Source organism: Hyaena hyaena, unplaced genomic scaffold, assembly GCF_003009895.1.
Source record: "Hyaena hyaena isolate Hyena2069 unplaced genomic scaffold, ASM300989v1 scaffold_24, whole genome shotgun sequence".
Taxonomy (NCBI): domain Eukaryota; kingdom Metazoa; phylum Chordata; class Mammalia; order Carnivora; family Hyaenidae; genus Hyaena; species Hyaena hyaena.
This window is the reverse complement of record NW_024080656.1, coordinates 5,557,602-5,581,790: the sequence shown is the minus strand read 5'-3', so window position 1 is coordinate 5,581,790 and position 24,189 is coordinate 5,557,602. Positions and strand designations below refer to the sequence as shown.

General features: G+C 37.6%; 1 protein-coding gene across 2 annotated transcripts in view; it reads left to right on the top strand.

The window, feature by feature from the left end:
* ATP8A1 (ATPase phospholipid transporting 8A1) overlaps window positions 1-24,189 on the top strand; it is a 232,473-nt gene that overhangs the window by 44,449 nt on the left and 163,835 nt on the right. Inside the window, exons 6-7 of one of the 2 annotated variants that reach the window (XM_039226991.1) lie at window positions 14,735-14,775; window positions 23,945-24,018. In XM_039226991.1, the coding sequence (XP_039082922.1) occupies window positions 14,735-14,775; window positions 23,945-24,018 (115 nt within the window). Of the gene's footprint in view, window positions 1-14,734; window positions 14,776-20,576; window positions 20,651-23,944; window positions 24,019-24,189 lie in introns of both variants that reach the window. The other variant, XM_039226992.1, reaches the window with a different exon arrangement.

Genomic DNA, 24,189 nt, shown 5'->3' with positions numbered 1-24,189 from the left:
ACCAAGATGGAAAGGGCTACTGAATTTCTTTGTTGAACCATTACTAGAGTGCCAGATATAGAAAGACATTCATATCAAAGGGAAGCAAACACATGATTAAAATATAAGGTCAAGGTCAAATTTTCCAGGGCCTGAATGCCAACCCAAGGAGATCCCAACTTTTCTTGAGTATACCGAGTAGCTATTGAAGGTTTACAAGCCAGAAAGACACAGCATGACCATCCAGATAAAGTTGAAGAACAGAAGTGGAATGGAATAGGAGGCTATTAGAAGCCTGGGGACAGAGTACTCCAGGTATTTGGGTGTGAAGAGACAACCATTAGGAATGGACAGGGGGAAAAAATACAGATATTACAGTTACTGGTATTATGGACAGTATGCAAAAATACATTTATGCTTGTTGCCACGTTGCTTAGAATATTCAGTTACAGCTTTTGAACCCAAAATATGTACCTGTTTTTTCCCCAATACATAGTATATCCTGTATCAGAGGGCTATCTTCAGGGACTAGCAGTTATTTATTTTCAAACCTTGTCCCAAGAAATCAACATTGTACGATGGAAGAGCAGCCTCATAGCTAAGATGGTTTTAGGCTACCACACCTTGTACTGATGGGTTCTCCAATTTTCCAGATCCCACCTACTGCCCAAAATACTCAATTTTGTCTCCTATTTAGAGAGAATATTCTTTCTTGGTTATTCGTGGTTCATCAGTTTATTCTAGATTAGCTCTATGGCTAAAAATGAAGGATATGCAAGTAGGAGGGAAAACTTCTGTAGTCTATAAAACTCATGTCAAAAATAAAATATTAGAGATTAATAACTATGAAAAACATTTTAAGTCAGCAGAAAACTTAAAAATTATTTTTCCAAGAAATTTTGGCTTTTAGCTTAACACTTGAATTTATTTTCTGAGGGAATAGACTTTTCTATTTTTCCTCCTTGCCTAGCTGAATGTTGCTTGCCTTTTCGTATTGTAGTTCATAGGAGATAACGAAAATGTTTGAGCAGGATACTGTTTGCTGTCAGATAACTCAAGTTGCTTGATATAAAAGCCATCTGTTGTCATTAGACTGGAATGAAATTCAATTTGCTTTCCTGAATTGAGGCAAGAATGGGTGTAGGAGTGGGAAGGGGGGTATTTTTGATAGATAATTAATTTTTGACAGACATTTAAAGTATTTAACTTAAATTTTCATTTTATAAATGTTTATCAAGACCATGTAATATTTAAGAGGACACCTTTCTGTCAGATTCAAATATTAGTCATCTAGTCTTGCAGAAATAAATATTTTGTCTCTTCATTTTACATCGAAACACTCGAGAGTGACTTTTATCACTGTCATTCCCTAATGACTTCAGAAATGTAAATTCATAATTTCATTTACAGCATTTTCAACCCTTTAAATGTAGACTGTCTGATGCCTCATTTTCATGAACTAAGGAATCCCAGTAGGGGTTAAATTATTGATTAGGACCTAACTCATGACTTCATAAACTTTACATTTTGAGCTTCTCATCAATACTTATGAGAGCAAACCATTTCTTGTCCTAGAGATCTGGAAGTTGCTTAGGTAAACGGTTCAGTGGGCTGGCCAATGCAGATTGCATATTGGTCTCTGAGGTCCTGGTTGCTGAGGGAGAGCAGTGTAAATTGATGGTCAGAAGTCCAGGTAGGATAAGTGAGTTTTTGAGTCTTGTGGTTCACTCCTCCCAATAAATTGTGATTGCTTCCTGTGTTTTTGTTACATGATGGTTTGTGTGTACTAGGTAGGTGTACCCTTTTACTCATCTTTCTGTTCCCCATACCTCTTAGCCCAGGGGCCTGTATGGGTGAATGAACCACTCTCCATATATATACTTGAGTACAGACAAAAAACAAGAGACTAGAAATGAAAGGAACCTTCTTAAGAGTTCATTATCTGCGCTGTAAGCAAGATGAAAAGCGATGTTTTCAAAAACACTGTGCTCCAGCCTGTTTTGCAGGCACTGATGAAATGCTAATGTGGCGGAAGCTCTTGGTGCCACTTTACCTTCTCTGTTGAAGCCATCATGTCATCATTTTGCTCTGCTTTGCCTCCTGTGAACACAGCACTGGGTCCACTTAACGCCTCCATTACCCAGAGTTCTAGAGCGCTGCCAAATTCAGAATGCCCTGGTTTTCTTTGCATCTAAACTTACCTTCATTTTCTCTGATTTCTTCCTCCATATTTTAACTCACAGTATTTGATACCTTGCTCCATGTGTCTGTACACACACACACACACACACACACACACACACACAGGAAACAGTCTCATAGTTTTCCCCAATCTAGGTTGTTTTACCAAATTAAGCTTTGCAGGAATTTGTAAAATATAAAATTGTTATTATCATTATAATATATAAATTGAAGACAATCTCTGTATGAATTTTTTATAGTGGTTGAGCTGGTTGTCATTTTAAATTGTAAATGTGTATTTGAAGTGCTATTATGGCTAGCATGCCAGCATTTCAAGTGGAATGGTAGTTTCACACAAAATCAGTACAGAGGCCTAGGGAAAAATGGGGTTTGGGTGCAGACTGAGAGAGATATTTAGGATCTTAAAATTAAAAATTCCCCCCTAATGAAATAGATTTGCCTTTTTAAAATCCCAGGTTTGGCTGTCTTCCCTGAAGGATGGTGTGTATACATCCCACAGGTGAGAATGGATGGCAGCTCCCTGTGACACCTGGCAGCCCATTGGTCACCTGTTCTGATGCCGTAGTTGAACAAGGGCCACCAGTAATTCCTAATTAGATTGTTTCATACGTTCCTTTATTACGTAGCAGACATTAGATTAATTTTTTTTTAAGGTTTATTTATTTTGAGAGAAAGAGTGCATGAGCAAGGGAGGGGCAGAAAGAGGAGGAGCAAGAGAGAATCCCAAGCACAGAGCTGTCAGCACAGAGCCAGACATGGGGCTTGACCCCACGAACCATGAGATCTGACCTGAGCTGACGTTGAGCCGGAAGCTTAAAACTGCCTGAGCCTAAGTGTCCATCAACGGACGAATGGATCAAGAAGAGGTGGTTTATCTATACCATGGAATACTACATGGCAATGAGAAACAATGAAATCTGGCCATGTGTAGCAACATGGGTGGACCTTGAGGGTGTTATGTTTAGTGAAATAAGTCAGGCAGAGAAGGACAAATATCATATGTTTGCACTTATAGGAGGATTAGGAGGAACTTAACTGAGGACCATGGGGGAGAAGAAGGGGGGAAATGGTGGGAGAAAGGGAGAGAGGCAAACCATGAGAGACTCTTGAATGCAGAGAACAAACTGAGGACTGATGGGTGTGGGGGGGGAAGGGGGTGATGGGCATGGAGGAGGGCACTTGTGGGGATGAGCACTGGGTGTTATATGGAAACCAACTTGACAATAAACTATTTGTAAGAAAAAATATATATTAAATAAAAAAATGAAAAAAAACCTGACTGAGCCACCAGGCACCCCTAGAATAGGTTTTTAATAGCTGTTTTTCTGTTTTAATTTTGAAAAGGACAACAACAAGTAGGCATGTAGCTAAAAATACTAGATCTCAGCTTTAGTTTGTCTTCCTGCCCTGGAGCTAAGTCAGCCTTTTCAGAAGTGGAATTGAGTTGGTGCTGGCTGATAGCCCTAAGGAGGCTTCTTCCCTGCAGGGCATGAAGTTGCCTGTCTCCAGTGGAAAACCATTTCACCTTTAAAGGCCTTTGTGAAAAAGCCTGGCTAGAATATGTTTCAGGATGTTCGGCCTGAAATAACCTACTATAGGCTGAATCCATCTGGTTAAGTTCATCCCATGCTAAGGGACTTAAGATAGTACCGCTGTCCTGTTTATTGAGAAAGCCAGGGTGCTACTTCTTTGTCTCCCAGGAGGTCTGCCCACATCTGGCCTGTCCAGTAGGCCTGGACATACACTCTGCCCCATGTACATTGTCTTACCTATACATAGTTCCTAGAAACTAGTACTTCCATGATCTTAAACATTGGGCTTAAACATTGAGCACACATATGACCTAAGTAAAGTTTTCAGACACTTCTAAGACTGTTAATATTTTCAAACTATCACAAAGACCTTAGGGTTGTATATATTGAACTGGTTAGGTATTTTTAGCAACAGCTCTGGGTGGAAACCAGGCATTTATTTGAGGGGAGTACAACCCCAGATTGTCTTTCATTTGTCCCATAAATAAAAGTTGCACACTGAGGAGCAAAAACCCACTGAGGAAATTTAGGGCCATTGTTAAAGTGAAAGAGGAAAAATAGTTGTGACTCAAAGTTGGAACATTAGTTATTTCACTTCAGTAAAGTCCTCACCAAGCGTCTACCTTGTATAAGACCCAGTGCAGAAAACACAGAAAGAAACCAATCTGTGTTCTTATTCTGCAGGAAATGATGATCTGGGAGGGACATAAGATGCCCACTAATACTATGATACAAGATAGAAAAACTAGAAGGGGCCAAATGAGAGAAGTGGGAATCCTGAAATGTCATTTTTGAGGCTTGTGAAGGATGAGTGGGCTTTCGGTAAGCAGAGCTATTGGGATGGTAATGGTGGGTGATTCAGGAGGAGGTGGAAAGGCCTGTGATGTATTCTGGGAAATAGTCTATTTCAGCTCGAGCATAAGATACGTGTCACGGAGCAGTGGGGGCAAGGACAGGAAGGCAAGTTAGGGTCCTTTTTTGGAGAGGTTTTAAAACCAAGGTGGAGAAATTGGAAAGAATTACTAGAGAGAGTGGCCAGGCTTCCAGTTATGCTTTTGAAACTATTTGGGTTGGGGAGTAGACAGATTGTCATTTTTTTTTAGGTTTGAGAGAGTGTGAGAGAGAAAGAGAGACAGACAGACAGTGCGTGTGGGGGAGGGGCAGAGAGAGAGAGAGGGAGGGAGGGAGGGACAAAGTATCTCAAGCAGGCTACCTGCTGTAGGCACAAAGCCCAATCCCACAAACCACGAAATCATGACCTGAGCCGAGATCAAGAGTCAGATGCTTAACTCACCCCAGGTGCCCCAAGAGATTGACTCTTGATGAATCAGGGAAGGGCTGGAGCCGTGAAGACGGGAAGGTAGAGGAAAATGCACAGCAAACAGATCCACCTGGACTCGACCAAAGAGAAGGAATCTTGTCAAGCAGCAAATACCGCTAAGTTAGACGGTGACACCCACTAAGGCCAGTGTTTAAGAAGTCAGGATTCTTGCCTGGTGCTCCAGCTCTAAGCTGCAGAGAACCAGAACCCAGCTGCACAAATGGTGGAATGGATTGATTGCTGGGGCTGTGGAGGAAGATTTTTTGAGGAATTGTTCAGTTCAGTGAAGGAAAAAGCATATGATTGATGACTCTGAGCAGGATTAAGGAAAAGCATTTTGAGAAAAAGGGATTGCTGACCCTTGTGCTCTCTGATCACATCATCTCACCCATATATTTTTTTTTTATAAGTCACTGGTTGAAAATAGCTTTCTGAAAGACGCCCCTAGAGTTTCTGTAGGCGTCCCCAGGGGCCCCAGGATTTCATTCTTAAGAGGGTCTTAGGGATGCCAGTGCGCCAGTGAGGCCCGTTGTTACAAGTTTTGTAAGTGGGTGATAGAAGTTGTATCAGCTAATGGAAAAGCCATATACAGAATATAGACAAGAGCAGAATTCAGAAAGTTCCCTTTGTCTTTTGTTTTGGCAGACTCCAAGCAGATTGTTGCTTGACTTGACTTTTTAAAATTTTGTTTGTTTATTTATTTATTTAAAATGTATTTATTTCTGAGAGAGAAAGAGACACAGCACGAGCAGGGGATGGTCAGAGAGAGAGAGGGAGATACAGAATCTGAAACAGGCTCCAGGCTCTGAGCTAGCTGTCAGCACAGAGCCCGACGTGGGGCTCAAACCCATGAACTGTGAGATCATGACCTGAGCCGAAGTCAGACATTTAACCGACTGAGCCACCCAGGCGCCCCATCTTGACTTTTTTTAAAAAAGATATTTATTCTGTGTGTGTTTGTGTGTGTGTGTGTGTGTGTGAGAGAGAGAGAGAGAAAGCGAGAAAGAGCTCAAGCACATGCAGGAGAGGGACAGAGAGGGAGGGAGAGAGAATCCCAAACAGGCTCCTCACTGACAGTGCATGTATATATCACTCAGGAGAGTTTTGTGCAATGTCAGCTTACCCCACAAAGTGGTTTCTACCTTAAAATTGTCTTTGGAATGCAAGGGTCTACATAGTGAATGAAATGATGCTTTAATATGGGTATGATGGTGCTTTTCTTTGCCAAGCTCAAAGCCACAGTCTCAGCACTACCCTGTCTTCCTCAAATCACTAAAGCTCCTTTCTAATGCTTACAACCAGATAGAAACTACAGTTTGCCATCCTTTCTGTGGTTTCCCCATCCTCTGTGACATCGCTAGTGCCCATCATCCTTTGGATAACTCGCTTCCTATTACCCACTTCAAGGAGTAGCATGATTGCCCAGGAATGGCACCCCACTGACTTTTAGTAACAGCCCGGTGGTGAGCTCTTTCATTTACAGTGGTGACAGCTTCTCTCTGAGAAGCCTGTGTTAGACTCTTAGTGAGCACCTGTATCTGTGCAGCGTTTGATGGAGTCCTGAGAGACTGCCAGTTTCTCTGGGGCCTTTGATTAGAGAACTCCCAAAGAACTCTAACAGACTGTTTTCAAAAAAGAAATCCATTACAACAAAGCTGTGAAGGAGTATCCTGCTAAGTAAAAACAGGTTACATTTGAGGTATTTGTTGAAAGTCTGAGATCTCTTCTGCATACTGTCAGACTAATTAGCCCGGGTGAAAATTGTAGCAGGTGTGTTTGGCTGGAACTGCAGAGAGAGGAGTTTTGCATTGAAAGGAATGAGTGAGGGGCGCCTGGGTGGCTCAGTTAGTTGAGCGTCCAGCTTGGGCTCTGGTCATGATCTCACGGTTTGTGGGTTCGAGTCCCACATCAGGCTCACTGCATCAGTGCAGAGCTTGCTTCAGATCCTCTGACTCCCTCTCTCACTGTCCCTTCCCCACTCATGCTCTCTCTCTCTCTCCCTCCTTCTCTCAAATGTAAATAAACATTAAAAAATAAAAGAATGAGCTATTAAAGCATCATAGGACAGGCCAGTGTCCTAATTCTGCCATGGCTCACTCTCAGCCCTCTTCACTAGGCATCACTGATCATCCCCACAGCTCACCTTCTTGAACTCTGATATTCTAGAGGTGTAGACTAGGTGTACTTTCCATCCCAGGAAAGCTAAAAGCTAAGAAAAGTACCCAGCATAATTTCTCACTTCCTCTAAACATGGTTGGAGCTGGGTCAGAGGAGGTCATTGATTAAAAATAACTGTGTTACTATTTCAGTCACCAGCTGAATACATGTGATATTGCTTATTTTAATTGTTCTACGGTTGGATGCTTAGGAACCAGTTCTGAAGTAAAGACAACAGTGAATTATACGTTTGACTTTTATCCATAGCCATTATTCAAGCCTTGATTTGTGCAGAAATATTTTATCTCGTGATCCGATTTTTAATTTCACCAGAATTCTGTATCCTAAAATGGGTTGAGTCTCAAGTTTGAAGAGAGCTATATACTTCCAGTATTTATTTCTGGGTTCTAATTTTATATTTCAAGTACAAAAGAAAGGGGGAAGGGGACGGTAGAAACCTATTCTCAGTTCTCACAAGCCTCCAAACGATGATAGTGCTGCTGGTCCCTGGACCACTGGTTGAGCAGCGAGGGTCTGTAGTACACTCAAAGAAATGTTACTGCACTTGGTTGGAATTCTGACTCAGTCTAGAGACATAAAGGTAATTTACACTTTGATTAATCCAGGTCACTATAGCCTTCAGAATAAATAACAAATACCCATTTAGATTGCCAGAAACCAAATGATGGATAACAATTTGTGTTTGTCTAGGTTTAGTCAGTGGAACTTCATACATTGCAGGTGAGAGTATGGATCGCAAACAATTCTTGGGAAAGTAATGTGGTCTGTATCTGATAAAAGTACAAACACAAATGCCCCAGAGCCAGCAATCTTCTTCTTAGGATCATGTCCTATAGAATACAGTCATATAAATATATTTTGGTGGTGTTTGAAGTGGTAGGAAAAAAAGAGAAGTCAGAATTTTCATCAAGAGGAAGATAGTTGAATACATTAGGATATAGCTGATGTGCAAGCCAGGGCTGCTTCACAGCTGGATTGGGATAGCCCTCTGCTTATACGTGGGACACATGGCCACGAGCAGAACAAGATGCACTAACTGGTGATTTATAAAGTGCTGTATAGGGTTTGAAACTCCCCTGGAGGCACCCAAGACCAGCTTTAGTTTAAGGATGTGTATAGATTGATGGCTTATTTGGTTTATCCTGTTATATAGTCTGCCTTGGCTAATTGATGAGGGGCTATAAAAGACCTCTTGGAAACTTTTCCTGAGGCTTCCTTAAAATTAAGATTTATTGTACATTTCACAGAGGTTCAAAATCTATGTCCTAGATGAGTGCGAAGAGGCCCTGGAGAACTGTACCTGGAAGTTTCTCAGACCCCTGATACTTCCCTGTGCTTTCATTTTTCTGCTGCACCATATCCTCTACCTTGATAAAAAGGTTTTTGTGGATATATTTTATGGAGTCTTATGAGACTGTTCAGTTATCTGACCCATTGTAATGGATGTATCCATATAGTGCGTTGTTTTCAAAACTGGCTCATCTGTATGTATGCTTTGTCCCAAACGCATCTGTGACATGTTAAGTGGAAAACCAAGCTACAGAGAAGTAAATTTTTAGAGACGAGAAAGCAAAAGTCCATATGTTCATGTTTTTTTTTTTTAAGTTTATTTATTTATTTTGAGAGAGACAGAGTGAGCAGGGGAGAGGCAGAGAGAAAAGGAAAGAGAGAGTATCCCAAGCAGGCGCCATCCTATCAGCGCAAAGCCCAACACGGGACTTGAACTCAGGAACCATGAGATTATGACCCGAGCCGAATTCAGGAGTTGGACACATAACCAACTGAGCCAGCCAGGCACCGCCATGTGTTCATGTTTGTTTAGAGAAAGGTATGTGCCGATGCATCAGTTAGTATTCCTTACCTTGAGAAAGTGGTATGGAATGAGAGAATGTCCACTCTCTTGTTATTAGCTCTATCTGGCTTGTTACAAACATGCATTGATTTCATATTTGATAGAAAACTTTGTCCACTGAATATATATTTAAAGGTTTCTTTTAAATTTTTTTATGTTTTATTTATTTTTGAGAGAGAGAGAGAGACAGCATGATCAGAGGAGGGTTAGAGAGAGAGGGAGACACAGAATACGAAGACAGGCTCCAGGCTCTGATCTAGCTGTCAGCACACAGCCCAATGCGGGGCTCGAACCCACGAACTGCGAGATCATGACCTGAGCTGAAGTCTGACGCTTAACCAGCTGAGCCACCCAGGCGCCCCAATATGTATTTAAAAGTTTCTTAGATGTGTACATTTTTGCATTCAGCAGCATCTTCCAGTGGATCTCTTCAACAATGAATTTTGAGGAAAGGTTTGGGCAGAGACAGAGAGGCCCTAGGAGGTAGTAGGAGAAGAGGCGGATTGAGAGGGAAGGAAGTGCAGAAAGGTCAGTTAGGGGAAGAAGGTCGATCAGTTCAAATGTGCAGAAAGAAGCCCTGGGAGCAAGGATGCCGGGAAGGAGCAGAGAGGGCAAAGGGAGCCATGAAGCAGGCTGGAAGATTGTTTTCTGCGGTTCTGAGAAAGTACTACAGCTTCCCACCCTCCTTAATGGAGTGAAGGCTCTGTGGCTGGTCTGCTGAGTTTGGAAAGCCTGATACGACACTTCTGTCCTGTTCAGTGAGACCCAGTAGAGAGGTTCAGGGCTATTTTTAGATGTGAACTAACAAACATCTGCAAAGTGGCAGCAGTTCAAGGAGTGCTCATTTAGATTGCAGATCTGTAAGGGGTGGCCCAGAGCTGACCACAGAGGACACCGTGTTAGTGCATCCAGTGCTTACAGAAACGTTTCCAACTGCTAACGCTGGAATCATTTTAGGAACTTACAAAACTGAGAAGTCTAATTTTAAGCAAATGTTTAAAGAGTCCATTGGCATCATTTTATGTAGCTGTTTTTTGAGTTATAATTCACATACCATTAATTCATTATTTCCAAGTATACATTTTTTTTCACGTATTCACAGTTAACACACCATCACCACTGATTCCAGAATATTTTCATCACCCCAAAAAGAAACTCCGTACACATAGGCATTAAAGCCCCACTCCTCTCTTCCACAAGCCTCCGACATCCACTAATCTACATTCTGTATCTATGGATTTATCTATTCTTGACATTCTATACAAATGAGATCATACAATATGTGGCCTTTTATGTCTGGCTTTCATTTAACATACTTCAGGATTCATTCATGTTGTGGCATGTATCAGCATTTCATTCCTTTTTATGACTGAATTATATTGCATCATATGGATGTGCCCCATTTTGTTAAACCATTCATTAATTATGGACATTTGGGTTGTTTCTACTTTTTGGCTATTATGAATAAATAGTGCTGCAATACACATTTGTGTACAAGTCTTTATGTGAACATATGTTTTCAGTTCTCTTAGATATATACTTAGATGTGGAATTTCTGAGTCCTATGGTAGCTATGTGCTTAACTTTTTGAGGAATTACCAATGTGCTTTTCTATATAGCTCTTTTTTAAACATTGTATGTTGTTTTTTTTTTTTCAATGTTTTCTTTATTTTTGAGAGAGAGAGAGAGAGAGAGTGTGAGCAGGGGAGGGACAGAAAGAGAGGGAGGCACAGGATCTGAAACAGACTCCAGGCTCTGAGCTGTCAGCACAGAGCCCGACACGGGGCTCGAACCCATGAACATGAGATCATGACCGGAGCCAAAGTCGGCGCTCAACTGACTGAGCCATCCAGGTGCCCCTGTATGTTGTTTTTAATATGGGACCTACTGGGATGCAGTGTTGTATCTTTAGTAAATCTATATAACTATTAGTTGGCTTCATTTGGTCCCAAACACATCAGTGGATCTGGCTTTCCATCCAGCAAGTGTTCACTGAGCACCTTTGTATCACTCTTCTGTAACACAGGGTATTCAGCAGTGAACAGAATAGAAAATGTTCCCATTGTCACAGTTCTTACAATCTTGGACAGGAGATGGCTCTTACATAAATCGTCTCTCAACTAAATATATAGTAAAACTGCCTTAATGCTCTGAGGGAAAAGTGCAGGAAGCTTATTTAGACTTGAGGGGAGTGGTAAAGGAGTGGACGTCATGAAATGCCCCCTGAAAAATTGTGTTAAAGCTGAGATCTGGAACTTATGTAGGAGCGATCTAGGTGAGGATGGAGAGAAAGAGTGCTCCAGTCATGGAAAGGTGCAGAGGATTTGAGGCAGGAAAGACCATGTTGCTTTCAATTACAGGTTGTGGAAAGGGGCAGAGGGGACTGCAGGAGGTGGTGATAGAAAGTAGGCCGGAGCTGTTAACCAAAGGCCATCTAGATGTGTGGATTTGTTTTATGAACCAAGGGGAGCCAGTTGAAGAGTTTTGAGCAAGGGGTGACCTAATCTTGTATATGTATGCATGTGCGTTAGGATATGTGGACTGATACATAATAATCCATAGTTGTACAAATATATATAATCATTATATATAGTGGTTATAGGTATGCTGTAGAAACTAAATTTGAAAGAGATCAAGAGTGAATGTGGGAAACTACTGGTGAGGTTAATGCAGACCTCTAGCTGCGTGGGACATGATGGGTGCTTCACACAGGGGTGCTGGTGTTGGCAATGGTGGAGATGTAATTTGGCAGAATCTGAGATACTTAGGACATAGAGTTAACAAGAAATTTTTAGTAGTAAAACTTATTCCTGATTTTCAATGAATTTTTTTTTTTACATAAGAGCAGAAGTGATTTTAAAAATAAGGAGATGAGCAGTGAGGCATATGAAAACAATAAAACCACCTCAAATCGCAATATAGCACCATTAATGAAAAGAATTTAAGTTTCTTAAAAGTATTGCTATAAAAGCAGTGAGAAAACCCTATCCAAATTAATAAGTGAATTTAACAAAATTACAAGATGACAAGGTCATTGTATAAAAGTTTAATTCATTTCTATATACTACCAGTGACCAGTGGGAAATGAAGTAAAAATACCATTTACAATATAAGAAAAAGTTATCAAATATCAATAAATAAATCTAATGAAAGACCCATATATACTGTAAACTCCAAAAACAAATTTTAGAAAAATTAATGAAGATGTAAATAAATATAGAAATAGATCTTGTCCATGAATTGAAAGGCTCAAGTCCTGAATCAAAAATCTCAGGAGCTGTTGTTTTAAGAATTAATGATTTGATTCTAAAATTATGAGAAAATGTAAAGGACTTAGAATAGCCAAAACTGTATTTAAAAAGAACAGAACAGAAGATTTACCTAATTTCAAAACTTACCATAAAGTTACAATAATCAAGATGGTATATATTATTGTGAAGATATGCAAATTGATCAACAAAATAAATACAGAGTCTAGAAATCTGCTATAGCACCTTGTTAATTTGAATGGGAAAAGTAAAATCTTTTTTTTTTTAATTTTCACTTTAAAGAGAAATACATTTATTTTTTCTTTCTCCAGATTTTTATTTAAATTGCAGTTAACGTAGTGTATAATATTAGTTTCAGGTGTAGAATTTAATGATTTATCACTTATATACAGACAGAATCTCAGATACATACTGAATGAGCCAGTGTATATGAAATGTAAGACTAATCTATGGTGACTAATTTATATTTGCCTCTAGAGATGGAAGGATGTATTGTAAAAGAGCATGAGGGATCTTTCTGAAGTTTTATATCTTCAGATGAGTGGTAGATTCACAGGCATTTACAGTTTTTGAAACTCATTTAACACTTAAGATCTGTACATTTTGTTATACCTCAGTTAATAAACAAAAGCCTCTAGGCATGAGCCAGACAGTTGCCCTAAATAAGGGAAGCAGTCTTGGTATGAGGCCACAGGAAACCATGAACATAGTGATACAGTGGTGAACCCCATAGAGAAAGGTGGCCACTGCTCTGTTCCAGGCACAGACGGGAACTGACTGACCTTCTGAGCTTTCCAGATAAGCTGAAATCTTCATTTTCATACCAAATTTCAATTGTAGAAATATAGGACACTGATTTTTTTTTAAACCTAAGTATTACACTTGAGGGAATATATGAAACAGGATCAGAAGAAATAAAATGGCAGTGAAGGGCTCTGGCTACTGTTGAACAGTATTTTTCTAATTTAAAGTACTGCAGATTTGAGCCCCATTATGTAGTGTCTGCTAATCTTGGTTATGGTTGATTTGAGCAGCACCTGGCTAGCTGTCTTTGTTGGGAACTGTACTTACTATATTGAAGCCACTGGATTAAGCCATTAAAGGGCAGAGTGCTCTCATTTATTCTTTATTCTTTGAAACAACTAATTTTGAGAAAAACACTGCTAAGCAGTGACAGATGACAGCTGTACCTGTGGCTTTTTACTCTATCTCATGTCCTGACCCTCTTGTACTCAGAGAACAACATCAAGGAGCAGGTTTACTCCTGGGATCAGTTTGATAAACTCTGCAGGCATTAGAGTTTTGTATTAGAATGTAGGGATCACTTTTGGATGTCTGTGGTTCAGATCCTTGACCTGTAACTGTATGATACTGTAAAAATTAGAACTTTAACTTAGTCCTATAGTTATAGAAATTGTACTGGAAATGTTTTAGTGTTAGATCTTCAACTTGGAATTATGATTTTTTTTAATTTAATGAAGTTGATTCACCAAAAGGCACTGTAGGATATTCATTGTTGTACTTATTCATTTCTTTAACAAGTATTTGAGAGTCTTCCTAGGAATGCTATGAGGTACTATGAGAAAATGAATAAGCAAATACTGGCTTTGCCCCCATGCAATTAACTGTGGGGATAATTTGTTGATTGATCTTGACCTATCCCTTAAGTATTAAGTGCTGTACCTTCTACCTTGAATTATTGTCTTTACTGTTTTTCATTTTATCTTTTAGTGTCTATTGGTATATTCAGTATTATGCCACAGACACATAGTAGGGGAGAAAAAAAGATGTACTGAGCAACGTTACTGCTGTGAAGCAGTAATAAGACACTAAGAAAATATTCCTGTACCATAATGTAATAGTAGCCTCTTCTTTCATTTCTTCTCAGTAAACCAAATATGGAAACTTATGCAGTTTGGCACTGTCATAAAACTAGAGGCGCAAATTCTTTATCTGTTTACGTGTTAAATTTTTACTAACCAATGTGAAATCTGTTTCTTGTGTGCTTGTGTAAATCCTTTGTTTTTTTTTTTAAACATTGCTACTGTATGGCTTCTGAAATGTTTTTTTAGCTTCTCATTCCCTTTTCACATCATTTTTGTGGCTTTCTCCTCCAGCTGTGGCCTATAATTCTTCTCCATGCTCAAGAAAGCCCTTGTAGCACAATGAGATTACCCTCTGTTAGTAATGTTTTATTGTGAGATCTAAAATGTGCATGGGTTATTTTTAATTCTCTGTGCAATTTTATACATCTTTGCTGTCATAATTAATTTTTAAATCTATAAAAATTGCCACTGGTTCATTTTTTGAAGCTGTCCATTTAAAATGATCATTTTCTCAGAAGCAAGCTTTTGATAAGTAGTAAAAATGTTTCTAAAAATGTCACCTTTTCTATTTCCAGTTTTGAGAAATGGTGCTTGGGAAATTGTACACTGGGAAAAGGTATGCATTGATTTTTATTACGTTCCAGAAGAAGTGTATTGATGTATACTCTAATAGATGTAATTTTTGTGTGTAACATAAACAAATGTCAAGAATTCTAATATGAAAGCTATTTAGTAATTAATGTTGTAAACATTCATGGAGTCTGTAGTTAGTCACCTCCCTTTAATTCTGAAATATACTAGAGAGACTTGAAAAGTAATATTTGGAATTCTGTGTTTTTCATAGTATATTTTGAGTACTGTTTTTCATAGATTTCATTTAACCATGAACTATTTTGTGTTGAAACTTTTTGCTTTAATCATCTACTGTCCAAGTAAAAATAAGAATTAGAGTACCTTAAAAAAAAACTTACTAACCTGAACATCATTTTCTAATGAACTGGAAATCAGGTCTGTAATATCGAGAGGTTAGTGTTCTCACAGGGCATGTAACATGGCAGTTAGCGAGTTGAGTCATAAGTTAGCACATGTTATCTAAGTGCGTTTCAGACTTCAGTTTCAAAAGGTAAGCAATTGTTACTAGTTCTCCCTTAGTTCTGGAAGATCAGTAACTCTAGTCATTCACAAGAAAATAACCTTTATAACTTGGTGAAAGACTTTTGGAGGCAAGGCCACTGTACCCAGGGGATTTTGTTCCCTGAGATGACTAGGAGCAGCTTAGGTGTGCCACACAGTCAGTTTGCTTGCTTTCCACTATTTTCCAGCAGCTTAAAGGCCGTGCCGTTAACCCTGCCCTGTGATGTTCATAGTCACCGTGTATCCTTGCAGGAAATAAGATTCCTTCTCAGTTGATTGCACCTTTCTTGATTTTTAAGTCAGTGGCCAAAATAAAGATTGACATCTCCCTTTCTAGGTGTTTAAAAACCCACTACTCTCTCTCTCTCTGTCTGGTCTTTGACATAAAAATAACAGAGAGGAAACTACCTTGATTGTGCTTCCTTTATTTCTGTCATAGTCACTGCTCAGAGAAGTAAGATAAAAAAATGAAAAAGCTCAAATTGTTTCCAAAGAAGTTTCCTTTATGTTCTTCTTTGGCACCTGTGGACTTAAGTATTTTAGAAGATTGGTAGGATATAATCAAGTATGATCAAATGAATTGTATTATAAATGTATTTCATTTACTAGGTTTGTCATGGTTATAGCATAAACACATATCTTAATAAATTGATATGTCAGTTTCTAACCGTCTTCTCCAAAGTAAGCAGTCATAAAGTCAGGAGATAAGCATGCACCACTTTCCTCTAAAATTACTGCATTAGAATATCTTATTTTACTGATGTCTTTTTTTTTTCCATTATTTCAAGATGGAGTGAATTACTGTAACTCAATTTTTCAGAGACAAGAAATTACCAGCCCATGATTACCCATAATGCTAGCGTTCTCAGTTGTCTTGGCAGTGCCACACGCTCCCTTGTCATCCTACTCTGGGAACAGAGGAGTAAAATTTAAAGTGTTATCAAAAGTCACCCAGCCAAAATGAGCTGATGTTACTTAATAAATTGTATTAGATATTTAATTAACTAGAATTAATGAAAGTTGGTTCAGTGATGAATTCAAGATAAATACTAAAGAATTAACAGCATTTCTTTTGTTGGTGATATCAAATTAGAAAAATACAATGAAAGATCTCATTCCCGGTGGTAAGTGAAAGGCTTACAAATAAATTTAAAATATGTATGTGACTTTGGTAAAGAAAACATCAAAACTTTTTAGGTGTTAAAGATTGACATAGATGTGCAAATATGTCAAATTCCTAGAGAAACTAAAAATACCAGCTGTTCCAAAGTATTGGTGTAATATAATCCCAGGAGAATTATTGGTTTTTCCTCAAGAGTTGAGGAAATTATTCATCTTAATTTCAAAAAGAAACAGTCCAGAAAATAGAAGAATATTTTGGGAAAATGAGCTGTGTATAGGAGGAGTAAAATAGAGAGCAGAAGTTATTAAAATAGTACGGTTCAGTTGCCAAAATAGGCATTGATAAATAGAATAAAATAGACTGGAAGAAAAGGGACTAGGATACCCTGAAATAAAGCCCATTTAATATTTAATTAAGGAGGCAGAAAATCATTGATAAAAGAATTATTTCATAAGTGATGATGGGAATCACCGACTTGCAGTTTCAAGAAATAATGCTGTTTATATCTAAGTCACATACCATGCTAAAATAAATTCCAGCTGGCTTAAAGTTAAATGTTAAAATGTTGTTTTTTGAAAAACATACCAATAGAATAAAGACTTTAAGAAATATTTGGAAAAGAGCAAGATCTCAAGCTGTGTGGAATTTGATCCTATAAAATCAAAAACACCACAAATAAGTAGGCACAATAGGGAAAATAGCTGCATAAACAGGACAAAAGATTGAAATTGTTATATAAATAGGAAATAAAAGTTGGCAATAAGCAAGAAGAGCCTTAATAAGCAACCAGACTCAGTATAATATTCGACCTAGTTATGAAAGTCACAAATTTAAGCAATATTGATATCTCATTTGCTATACTTCTACTTTACTTATCCTGCAGATTTTTTGTTTTATGAAGTATTTCATTCACATACTATTGTGGATTAGTAATTTAGGTCTTCATATTGAGAACCATAAAAAGGGAATTCTGGGAATTTATCCTAAGAAAATAATCATAAAGTAGAGGGAAAAAACTGTGCATGTGTAAAAATGTTTATTGTAACATTCTTTATAATGATGAAAAGTTAGATTCTGTAGATATCCAGCTGTAGGGAAAGTGTTTTTTAAATTACAACATTCTACACTCTGGCATATTTTGTGATAAGTAATAGCTGTAATTTCAAATACTGTGGCATCACAGAAAGATTTTATACCATTCATTCAGCAAATATTTATTGAGTATAGGTGGCAGCAGTGAGCTCACAGCAGCAAGCAAGGCATATGAGGGTTCCTGTGTCATAAAATATAATTGTAGGTTAGAAGAACAGAGACATTTACACTAAGACATCAACCATGTAAAAATGGTTTATTGAACACTGAGTAGACGGACATGAAAGCAGGCTTGCTTATTGGACAGGCCAGACTGTGGGACAAATCTTTTCTTTGGCTTATGTCACATTCTGTGCAATTAAAAACAAAATCAATAAACCGAAACCAAGAGTCTGGTCCTCATGCCAAGGTAATATGATAAGCGTATTACCCTTCGCGGTGCTAATGGGCTTTCTTTCGGGACTTGCTTTCTTGGTTTTTCTAAATGTGTGGCTACTGTGGCTACCTTTTAATTGTCCTCAGAGGACCTACAAGTGGTCACAGCATACATCCAGTCATTCACACACGGATGGACTTCAGCTCTCAGACATTATAGTTCATCTCTCCAGTTTTGCCCTGAAGACTTTTCTCTGTTGTACAAAGTAAAATTGTCTGACTTCCAAAGTAAGTATTGCGATTCCAAAGCCCTATACAAGGCACTGCGTCTCTACTCTTGACGTGTAAGCTATTGTCTTCATTGTCCTCACCGCAAAGTCTAGTTCTTCAAATTGAGATGCAGCTGAAATTGTTCCCAAGTTTTGGAGATAGTTGCAGGTGGAGAATTTAAGAGGAATCTTAGACTCAGCACATTGTCCTGGCTTTGTAGAGAAGTATGGAGTGGTGGGCTCTGTACGGGTGCACAGGCCACTCCCTAAGGATGCTTTAAGACACAAAGTTTTCACCACGAAATGCATTTGTTTGTATTTAGAATTTGTATCTCCAAAAATTCCTTAGTAAAAATATAAATATGCTGGGGGTCAGCAACTGGACAAAGGTCCTAAATCAGTCCATCACAGTTTGATAAACTTACTCATTTACATAATCCTCAGTTGTAGGTACAAATGTTGGTAACGTGAGAAGGCTCAAGGTAGTGGTCTAAAGCCCTAAATATTTCTTTAACTTCAGTATTTGGGGGACTAAGTGCTTTGTCTTGATGTTCCTCCACTGAGAACACGTGGTTGAGGAATTTGTGCCAACTTGACTTTCTCTTCTTTCCATTAATCTTATGCACGCACTAGGATGGAAAGGGAGAATGCCACATTAGGAGTGCAAACCCCCCTCCCCCCCAAAAAAGAGGTGCTTGGATGTGCTTGAGAGGCGATCTAAAATAGGCATCTTATGGAGGGGGCAAGTAGTTCCCTGCTCTTCTCATAGTACTGCAAGAACTGCTTTAGCTCTCCGTGAGTCTTTGGTTTTACAGGCCACTGAGTAACTACTTTATACCGTACAAGGTGCTAATAGTTTCTTTCAGTCCTCAGTTTAATGACCACAAGCCTTGCTTTTGTCTTAATAATGAATAAAGAATGAATAAAGATGTGGGGAAGCAGTGGGATCAGCTAGGGATTTTTGTAAGTCTAACTGTTAAACTCTTGCACCATAATGTGGATGAATATTTGATTTTATGAAGCATATAGTCTAATTGGAGAATAAACATTAACATGCAATAGGAGATTAAAGAACATTTAAATGGTAGCCTGGATGCCATTCTCTCCAAATGCCGTAGCTCCAGTGACCTTATACTTCTTGATCTTGGGTGCTTTCAGAGTACTACCAGAACACATAAAAGGCTGGTTTATACCTATAATTGCTGGTTTGTTATTTTTTTTAATTTCCCCTTTTTTGAGGGATGGCATGTTTGATTCCAAGAGCCCTGGAAATTTTTCCATTTCAAATCATCCAGATTTCAGCTAAAATCTCTCTTGAATCAGAGCTTCCTTACATATCATACCTGAGAGGACCGCCTCCAGCCTTCCCTAACTGTTCCTCCCCCAGCATATAAAGTAACCACAGTGGTCTGTCTCTGGAGTAATTTCTTATTGTGATTCCCACTGAGTACGCAATTCTCTTCTCCCTCACATCCAATAAAGTGTTATTTTAGGGTTCAAGAAGAAGTTGAAAGAGGAAAGGACAAAAAGGCTTTAACAATAACAAAAAAGACTTTTCTTCTCTTGATTAAGTATTGAAGCCTATTTGTAGATTTATTTGGCTCCTAACCAAGAGGGCACTTTGATGATCTATGAGAGTGGTTATCAGTGTAACTTGGTCAAGTTGTTACTTAGTTGGAGTCCTCTTGTTTGCTCAAAGCTCTGTGACACACCTGTCACTTAAATCACCTCTAGAAAGTTTCTGGGCTTATTATATCCTTAGTTTGTCTTTAGGACATGTTCACAAAAATGCTACTGGATAGAAAAACCAGGAAGAGATTAAGCTGGGTTTTTTAAAATTTAAAATACAACATAGTTTTAATATATTTACTTATGTAAAATCAAGCTTTGCAGCCAGTCAGATAAGGGTTTGAGTCCCAAGATTTTCCTCTCACTGTGATCTTAGGCATATAACTTAGAAGCTAATAAGACTAATTTTTTTCCTCCCTAAATTGTGAATTATAACCAAAACCTATTTTATAAGACCATCATGGGGAATAATGATCATATACATGGTAGTTGAGAATTGGTTTTTCCAGTTGTATTGAGATTTCCTTAAGCAGGATAAAGATCACATTTGGTAAATTCCTCCTATTTATTTTTATGTCATAGAGAATATGAGAAGCTGAGATGTCAGTGGATAAAATGGATGGATTTATTAAGATAAGTCCTATAGGTGGAAAAAAAGCTACAGTGCTCATATTTTAAAGGACTGCCCCATCCTTGGCCTCACTCCTAGATAATTTTATGCCATTTTGTGAAGATAAGTGGTTCTTGTTTGCCAGTAACCATTTTTTACTGTTTTCTATGCTTAAATACAGTGGGTTGTATATTTGTAACTATCTTTCAATGCAGATAATTAACCAATTCCCAGTTTTCTTTCAGGTAAATGTTGGAGATATAGTTATAATAAAAGGCAAAGAGTATATACCTGCTGACACTGTACTTCTCTCATCAAGGTAGAGATTACCTACTGATGCTCAAACAGTGTAGAGGATGGTTTCTCTACCCTGCATTGACCTTGTGATTTCTCCAAGGAAATAAGGAATAAACGAAGAATTTCAAACCTCTCTAATGATTTTGAATTAGCCATTAAAAAATTGATTGGACTTAATGGACTCTTTCTTGTTTGCCATATAGAATAAGTGATAGGTACTACACTGTGTAATTCAAAAGTTATTACAATTAGAATTCTACTCTCTCTCTGGCTACATCCAGATCTTTGTGTGTGGACCACTAACTCATGAGATTTCCTGTCATTTGTTTTATATAATACATGGATTGGGTTCTGTTGATTTTATCTTGCAAGCCTTGTTCATGATCAATTCTTTTATGATGTCTTAATATATCCCTCCAAACTTTCTTGATCTTTATGGTACATTAGTGCAAGAAAATGGATGAATGATTTCTTTTTTGTCGTTATACCTCTTGAAATGCCATACTCTTCAAACAAAAAGAGAATTGCAGTATTTTGCTTTTTTAAGTTCTTTCCATGACTGAATTTAGATAATTTCTGTTTTATTAATATTTAAGATAGTCATGAATTAGTATTCAGAACATATGGCACCGTTACCCTTTAAAGAATGCAGTTTCCAAATGGTTTGGGGTTTAAAAACTGTAAAACTAGTCCTAATATAAATTAAGAAAATTGTTTTTGAATATCTTAGAGGTTGTTTATCATCATTTCCTTGGACAGTTTTATTTGTAAAATCCACATATAAATATGGACAGTGTCCTTTTTTCAAAATCTATTTAATCAGGTCATTATTTAAAGTGATTGGACTTAACACAAATCAGTGAAACTTAACCAAGCAAAAAGCTCTCCAGATATTTATAGAAGTAAGTCTCTGGGTAGTTGAAGTACAGTAGGTAGTTTTACTTTTATATTTTATAGCTGGAGGATTTTTGTGTCACCTCTAGATTTTATTTTCAGAAAAATTAAAATTAATGGGTTTTTAAATCAACCTTTTCATTATTATTATTATTATTATTATTATTATTATTATTATTATTATTTGCTTATAGCTTTAATCAGGGTAGGTTTCTGAAACAGAGGTAGAGGTGCTGGTCCACACATGGCTGTGTGAGAATGAGTTTAACTGTTGAGCTTACTGTCACTGCCCCACATACCAGGTGGCATCAGGTACCATGGAAGACTCTGCTTAGGAGACAGGAAACCAGGATTCTTACCCTGGCTTGGTGATTTTGAACAGAAGACTTAATCTCTCAGACGTTGATTGCACATCTTTTAAAGTGAGGAAGATGGAGTAAATGACAAAACTCCGATATTCCCTGATTCTCCTCATTTAAATTCAATAAACTTTCATTTAAGTTTTAACAATGCATAGCCAACAGAACAATGGGCACTTGGTGGCACTAAATAAAGGTTTGATAAATGTAGTGGATGACTGACCATCTAAATGTCCTATGACAAAGTTCAAAGTGATAATACAGCATTCCAGCAATTTAAGAAATTTTTGGTGTTTTCCTGATAAAACCTATCAGAGACATAATTTATCATAAAGAATATCACATATATGTACCATTAATTACAGTATTTATTTTTTGTATGCTCAAAAGTGTGAAGATAATTGACTCTACTACCCTGACTTTATACATACTTCTGAATTAAAAGTTTTAAAAATATTTTTCATCAGCTTCCATCCACCCCACAGAAACTCCCAGAAAGTTCTGTGCTCATATTTCTTAAAGTTTGGAGCATTTTTACAGGAGCATTTTCTCAACATTAAAAATATTCACTGGTGGCTTATAGATACTGTAGTATAACTATAGATATGGAAGATCAAAATAGATTCTCATCTTTTTTTTAAGATTTTAAAGTAATCTGTACACCCAACATGGGGCTCAAACTCACAACCCTGAGATCGAATCTCATATTTCACCAACTAAGCCAGCCAGGTGCCCCTATATCTTACTATAGCATCCACAGAGATTAACTTCCTCCAAAGATTATTAGGTTTTAAAAGATTACATGTTTGATTGCATTTAGTTATTTAGTAGGGCTCAAAGTAAAGTATAAAGCCTCTTCCATTATATATTTCTATCCCAGTGGCAAAATACCACCTTTCAGGGGTTTTTTTTCCCCCTCTCTCAAAAAGTTTTGCATTACTCTTGTGAAAATATATTAGACTTAAAAAATAGGTAGAAGTTTCTGTCATCATTTAACATCAAGCGGAACTTTGACTTCAAGTCTTATTTTTGGCCATTTAACTTTAGCTAATGACTAAGTCAAGGTGGGCATGTTTAATCTCTGATCTGATGCCTTCATTATGCCACACTGTCCACTCTCAGAAAAAGGACATGATGACTCTCACCTGCAGGTGAGCATCATTTAACAGTAAACATAAACAACAGTTTGTAATATTTTAATTTCCAAATATTTTCAATTATTAATTACTAATAGTGCACCCTTTCTGAGGTAGTTTGAAATTAAAGCATGAACACTGTTGAAAGTTACTGTGTTTCATTGCTTTTTCACTTTGACTTGAAGAAACTGAAGTTTTAGTTTATAACAAATACATATAGAAGTTCAGAAAGTAAAAAGTAGAGTAAAATAACTCAAGCTGTCTATTTCGTACCCTCTCTAAAAAACTTCTGGGTTCAAAGGGCTTACCCTTCTAAGGCATTATCGAACAACTCAAAAGGCTGCAATTATGCCTTCTAACTTCCTAAAATCCATGTTTTCACAACTTTGCATTAAAGGTAATGATATGTATGCAATTAACTTTGCAAATGTTTTGGAATCAGAAAATTTCTAACTTTTTAAAAATTTTTTTGTGTATCGGGTGGTGGTGGAGTCTAAAGTCTAAAAAGTAGTTCCCACAATTCTTTCCTTCTTGGCTAGGAGTAGTCATCCAGTAGATGGCATGGGAGGGAGGAATTGGAAAAAGGAAAATCTATAAGATAAAATAGCTCTGTATATAAAATTATTTTGTTTTTGATAAGACAGTCTTGTGAATAAACTTTCAAAAAGACGCAAAAGTTTCCACATTAAAAAGTGAAAATTGGGCTTTGAATCGAGGAATCCTTTAATATTTCATGTTTTCTTGTACCTTTAGACCTGATGAAAATAAATTTTGAAAAAATTGGCATTAGACATTTTTATTAACATGTATTATTTTCTATAATAATTTCAAACTTTCTGTCTCTTTTGTCCATTTGTTTGGTTCTTCTTTTTTCTGTTTTTCATTTTTTTATTTTCCGTTTCAATTACTTTAAACTGGGACCTGTAGGTGGCAGTAGGGGAAATAGTGAAAGTGACCAATGGGGAACATCTCCCAGCAGATCTCATCAGCCTGTCCTCAAGGTTAGAACCACTGAGTCGTACAGGATGTGTGTATGTGGATCCTCACCCTACAGCAGAGAACAATTACACCCAAAGATGGTTGAGTTCTGTGTCTCTTCGTGTAAAACACAAAACTTTTTATACTTCTTGGAGATAGACATTTCATTTAGATGTTGTAAAGGCCTTTTATGA